Source organism: Tyto alba, unplaced genomic scaffold (genome assembly GCF_018691265.1).
Source record: "Tyto alba isolate M040663 unplaced genomic scaffold, T.alba_DEE_v4.0 Super-Scaffold_2, whole genome shotgun sequence".
In the NCBI taxonomy this organism is placed as follows: Eukaryota; Metazoa; Chordata; class Aves; order Strigiformes; family Tytonidae; genus Tyto; species Tyto alba.
In genome coordinates, this window is record NW_024881282.1 from 89,145,166 (window position 1) to 89,151,165 (window position 6,000).

Genomic DNA, 6,000 nt, shown 5'->3' on the forward strand with positions numbered 1-6,000 from the left:
CCACCAGAAATTAGAATCCCAGAACCATTTACATTGAAAAAGACCTTTAAGGTCATCGAGCCCAACCATTAACCCAACACTGCCAAGCCCGCCACTAAACCGTGTCCCCAAGTGCCACGTCTACACGTCTTTTAAATACCAAAAGGGATGGTGTCTCCACCACTTCCCTGGGCAGCCCATTCCAGCGCTTGACAACCCTTTCGATGAATCAGTTTTTCTTACTATCCAATCTAAACCTCCCCGGGCGCAACTCGAGGCCGTCCCATCGCTTGAACATCCCTCGGGCCAAAAGAGGTCAGGGTTCCTGCAGGAGCAGCCCAAACTCAACCCCTCCAAGGTGGCTTTTGCTCAGGATCTCACTGAGGGGTTGGAAACTCGGGGAGGGTGATTGCGTGGGAGGATTTGCTGCTCCAAAATAGCAAAGAGGCCGGCTGCATGGGACGGTGAGACGCTCGAGGTGGTTTTCCTACCAGGTTTTTTGCCAACAAAGGTAAAAACGGCTTCTTCCTCCACTGCTGCCTGGAGCCCCGACCTGGGCCGCGCGGTGCCTTAGACAGGGGGACCCTGGGGGGGGCCTGGGTGGGGTCGTTGTTCCTCTCTCCTCGTCCCCGGGCACGCGTGTGCCGGGAGCACGGCACGGCTGTTGCGAAGGTATTCTCCCTACCAAACCTCCTGACGTGATTTCTGTTTCAGTCCTTGCTGAAGAAAGACGGCCACGTGGAGATGGAGCCTCTGAGCTTCTGCAAAGCGAAACGCCTGGACGCTGACAGGCTGCTCGTCGTCATCAGGAACGAGGACATTTCCTCGCACATCCACAGCGTAAGGCCCGAGTCGGTCCTTTTTTTTTTTATCTGCCAGCACTGTTTTTTAATATCAGGATCAGTTTGAAAGCTTTTTTTAAATTTTACACTACATATAGCTGCAGATTTAATCGTCGGTCTCTGCGGATGCACCGTTCACTGAAAGAACAGTGCTTCACGAAGAGCTGCTAAATAGCTCAAAACCACAAAGCCTGTCAGTTCTGCTTTTCTTCTGTCTCCGTTTTTAAGCCCTGAATAGTGTCGCTTGGAGTAGCCCAGCTCAGAGGAGCTCAGGCTGGGTTGATCTTGTGTAACCGAGCGGTTCATCTGGGCTTTGGCTTGCGGGCTCCGGTGAATAATGCACCGAACTGAGCTGCCTGCAGCTCCCCGTATCGCCGCTCACGGCTTTGAGGTTGGTCGGTGGAGACGGGAGGGTTGGGGCGATTGCAGCCAGGGGGACGGGGAGGGCTCCCCGGGTCTCCCGGGAGCGAGCCGTGAGCTGCAGAGAGGGGCAAATGCTGTCGAAAAAAACCACCGTGTGTGCAAAACCGTGTCTGCCTCGAGCAGGTCCCGTGCTTGCTGAAGCTAAAGCACTCCCCGAACGTGGCGTTCGCCGGCGTGGACAGCCCCGAAGATCTGACAGGTCACACGTACCAGGAGCTGTTTCATACCGGCGGCTTCGTGGTGTCGGACGACGAGGTGTTGGACACGGTGACGCCGGGTGAGTCTCGCTGCGGCCTCTCGCTCCCGGCCTCATCCCCTGGTTTGCTGACGCCTCCCAAAAACTTGCCGGCGCTGTCCTCCGCTCCCGCTGTAGGGAGAGATGATTCTTCCCCTCGATTTGATGCCTCAGACCCCATCTGGAGCGTGGGTCCGGGTCAAGGCTCCCAAAACCTTCGAAGTGCAGCGAGGGCCGCCGGGATGGTCAGGAGCTGGAGCAGGGGTTGTACAGGGACGTTCAGCCTGGAGGAGGGAGGGCAAAGCGGGGAGACCTTGTTGCTCTCTTCAGCTCCCTAATGAGAAGGGGCGGAGAAAACTGAGCCACCTGCCTGCTGGAGGTGCCCAGCGATGGGACAAGAAGTGACGGGGACGAGTTGCATTTCACCTTTTAGATATTAGAGGGGAAAAAATTCTCAGCGTGCCCGAAGGCTAGGCCAGGATTCCGGTTTCACAACCCGGGTTGTGAAGCTCCATCCTCGGAGATATTCACACCTCACCTAGACAAAGCCCTGGGCCAGAGACCCCCCAGGCACCCCTCTGCCCTCGGTGACGCTCGGGCTCTCGCTGTCTCCCCAGGCCAACTGAAGGAGGTGGTGAAGGTGCTGGAGAAGCTGAACAGAAGCGGGAGGTGGAAGTGGCTCCTTCACTACAAGGAGAGCAAGAAGCTCAGAGCAGACAGCAGGTAACGGCTCCGCGGTGGCAGCTCCCCCGTCCCTGCTGTCCCCGGCACCGCGGCAAGGACGTCCCCACCGCCGTGCAACGCACCGCCAGTCAGCGCACGACTTAGGTGCCTCTGGTCGGGTGTTGGCATCTGACAAGATGAATTTGAAGTTTTTTGTTTAAATACGAACTTGCCTTATCAGCGAGAGACCGTGTGCCTCAAGTCTGGAATTGCTGGAGCTCAGCATTTGAGCGTTAGCAAGCAAATTGCGGTATTTATTTTATTTTTTTTAATACCTATATGAAGTGGAGCAGCAGGACGTAGGACCTGGGGAGGATCAGATGGCCTGAAACGTTGTGCCTTGCACGTGATTTCGATGAGGCAGAGCTCTGGCAGCTGCTTCTTGCACCCCGCTGGATCTCCATAAGGCAGTTCCCCCTTCTCTTTGGCAGAGATGCCCTCTGTGAGCCTTACAGCCTGCCGGGGGCTTGAGGAAAAGCACCAATTTAATTTGAGGAGCTGCACGCTCCGAAAGCTGCCTCTGCAAACTGAGCTCCCTTCCCACCAGCTCACCCCAGCCCCTGCACATCCCCACCCCCCGTTAGCTCAGGGTGCCTTCCCGGGCTTCTGCCTGCCCTGTCATCTCTTTTTTTTTTTTTTTTTTTTTCTGTCTCATCACGTGTGGGGTTTGGGGGAGCTCAGGGTTTGTAATGCAGAGAGGAACCGGGGTGTCGTGGCGAGGGGGTAAAACCAACCCCTGGTTGGAAAAGCAGAACTTCCCCTGTTGCTGTTTGCCGCTTCCTTTACATTATTTGCGACGTATATTTAAATGATGCAATTTGAAAAAGAGAAGGAAGAGGGCAAATACTGTCCCCTGAAATGCCCTTTTATCATTTGGGACTCAGCGAGGGAGGTTTTTATCGGGCAGGCTGCCTTTGTTAGTGCCGGATTACGGGCCAGAAAGGCCGGCTTTCTAGTAACGACCTGCGAACAAAGAGGAAACTGGTCGATTCTGTCTGAGCAAAAAACGCTCCAACAAATGGGGAGAACCCTCAGCTCCTCACCACGCTCAGCCTTTACGGTGACAGCACAAAGTAACCGTCCTGGTTTTCGGTCCTGGAGCGGTGAGGTGTCGCCGCTTGGGGTCAGGTATTTCATCGTGGTGTGTGAGATGAGGCCGCAGTCTCAGCAGCGGATGCTGCTGTGGAAGCGAGTGTTTTCCCTCCGCTCCGTAGCATCTCTTGACTCCACTGGTGGTGGGGGGGGGGGGATTGTGAGCCCCCAGGGGTCGTGGTTTAACCCCAGCTGGTAATTGAGCCCCACGCAGCCGCTCGCTCGCTCCCCCGCAGGGGGATGGGGGAGAGAATCAGAAGGGTAAAAGTGGGAAAACTCCTGGGTTGAGATAAAGACAATTTAATAGGCAAAGCAAAAGCTGCACACAAGCAAAGCAAAACAAAGGATTGATTCCCCCCGTCCTGTGGGCAGGCAGGGGCTCAGCCATCCCCGGGCCAGCCGGGCTCTGTCCCTGGAACGGTGACTTGGGCAGATAAAAGCCATCACTCCCAACGTCCCCCCCTTCCTCCTCCTCCTTCCCCCAGCTCCCTGTGCTGAGCAGGACACCTTACGGTCTGGGATGTCCCTGGGGGCACTTGGGGGCAGCTCTCCTGGCTGTGTCCCCCCCGCCCCCCAGCTCCTCGTGCACCCCCAGCCCCTCGCTGGTGGGGTGGGGTGAGGAGCTGGAAAGGCCTCGGCTCTGTGCAAGCGCTGATCAGCAGTCACAAAAACATCCCTGAATTATCAACACTGTTTCCAGCACAAACCCCGAACACAGCCCCACAGTAGCTGCTGTGAAGAAAATTAACTCTCCCCCAGCCAAAACCAGCACGCCCAGTCCGGAGCTGCCTGGAGCAAAGGGCTTAGTTGGTTTTCCTGCTGCGGCGCCGCCGCTTGCTCCCTCCATCCCCATTTCGTGCAGGGGAGCGAGCGTAAAAGCAAAACCCCCCCCCCTCCACCACGAGGCTGGAGGAACCACACAGGGAGGGGAGAAGGGGGTGAAGCCCCTCGCCGCTTCACCTCGCCCCTCTCCCAGCAGGGCGGACGCTAACGCCCACAAGAAGCATTTGATCCTCCGGTCGTGCCAAGGAGCCGACCTCCTCGAGGTGCTGCACTACCACGCCTGCGACGCCGGGTCGTCCCCCAAATCCGAGTACGTCAAGTGCTTGTTGAACCTGCAGGTTCAGCACGTCCACGCCAGGTTCGCCGTGTATCTCACAGGTGAGGACCCGCTGCCCCGTGCCGGTGCCCTCAACCCCCTCTCGAATCAGCTGGGAGGTGGCAGAGGAGCAACCAGAAACACGCGGTTTTTCCTCGAATCACTTAGCTGAGGTGTGGGTCGAGTGCGAGCTGATTCGTTACGGGTCAGTGCAGGGAGAAGCAAAATGAACGGATTTTTTTTTTTTTTTTTTGGAGGGCTTTGCTAAATTCGGGCAGTTTTTCGAGCCTTTAGGTCACGCTCTTAATTCTGGCCTTGCTGGGCTGAGGCTGTTTGCAAAGCGGCGCTTTTTCATCTGCTCCCATTTGCGAAAGGGAATAAGCGCAGTGGGATTTGGGGGGGGGGGGGGGGGGGGGTGTTCCCTGTGGGTTTTAGAACAACCTCGGTTGAATTACGGTGCCGTTCCTTCCTTTTGCAGAAAAACCCAGTGTCGGCAGGGAGGCCCTGGAAAGCAGAGGAATCCTTGTGACCGACGTCGAGACTTTCCTCAGGACGGTGCAGAAAGCGGCCGCCCCCTTTAGCAGAAGCTATTGGTGAGTTTGGAATTGATCTCTTCTCCCTCCCCACCCCCCCCCCAAAAAAAAAATAAAAAAGCCGGGAGCAGCTCCTGGGTTGCAGGAGAGCCGGGGAACTTCCCCAGGTGTCGTGTGCCCGGGATCTGCTCCGGCTTTGCTGAATGCTCAGGGCTGATTCCTGAAGCCGTAAGCGGGGGAAAAAGCCGTGCTGGGCCTCGGCGGCAACGAGAAACACGAGGACACGTCCCTTGGGAAAGCTCAGCGAGGAGGAGCCCGGAGCGAGGAAGAGGAGGGGAGCGGAGGGCTAACCTGTGCCACGTCTCTGTTGCAGGTGACGAAGCGAAGCCGCGGCTCCTCCCCGGGCACCCCGCTGGGTGCTGCACCCAGGAGCTGGGTGTGCACCCAGAGGTTGGCTCCGGTTCTGTATATAGAAATTATTTAAAGATGGCCAACGGAAATCCCCCCCGGGGGGATTTACTCCCCGCCATCAAGTTGCATATAGGACAGAGGTTATTTTAACATTACACAGTTTTAAATTATTGGAGTGTTTTCAAGTGATTCGTGCAGCTAATGTTGGAAGAAATAGGAAACTAAAAAGCCGTTTACTTGAAGGAGTGCTAGGAAGCCACAATAATAAATTAATTTTCCCCCTGGCTGTACGCAAGCCGCCGGGGCGGGTGTAACGCGCTGGTGGCCGGCGGCTCCGCCACCGCATTTCAACTCGCCCCTGTGGCCTCTTGGTACCGGTTCACGGCTGGGCCCCGAGTGCACCCCAGCACGTGGAAGTCCTGCAAACAGCCAGACGACAGGGATGCAGGAACAAAACAAAACACACACACAAAAAAAAAATAAAAACAAAAAATAAAAAAATAATAAATAAAGCAGCTCTTATTTATGGCAGCTCCGACGACAAACACGCTCCCTGAAGAAAACGCCGCGTTGAAAACCTTTGTAAGATACCCTGTCTATTGATGTGGAGGACGGGGTTGTCCTCTTTTTTTTTTTTTTTAATAAAAGAATGCAAGAACATTA

The 6,000-nt window shown here is 55.9% G+C and overlaps 1 protein-coding gene across 3 annotated transcripts in view; it reads left to right on the forward strand.

Annotated features, from left to right (window-relative positions):
• The window catches only part of TASOR2 (transcription activation suppressor family member 2), a 45,791-nt gene extending 39,791 nt beyond the window's left edge, over positions 1-6,000 (forward strand). For 2 of the 3 annotated variants that reach the window (XM_032986733.2, XM_032986731.2), the window contains exons 19-24: positions 694-819; positions 1,368-1,521; positions 2,097-2,202; positions 4,271-4,455; positions 4,872-4,986; positions 5,300-6,000. In XM_032986733.2, coding sequence (XP_032842624.2) covers positions 694-819; positions 1,368-1,521; positions 2,097-2,202; positions 4,271-4,455; positions 4,872-4,986; positions 5,300-5,303 — 690 coding nt within the window. In that variant the 3' untranslated portion in view covers positions 5,304-6,000. The remainder of the gene's footprint in view (positions 1-693; positions 820-1,367; positions 1,522-2,096; positions 2,203-4,270; positions 4,456-4,871; positions 4,987-5,299) is intronic. The other variant, XM_032986732.2, reaches the window with a different exon arrangement.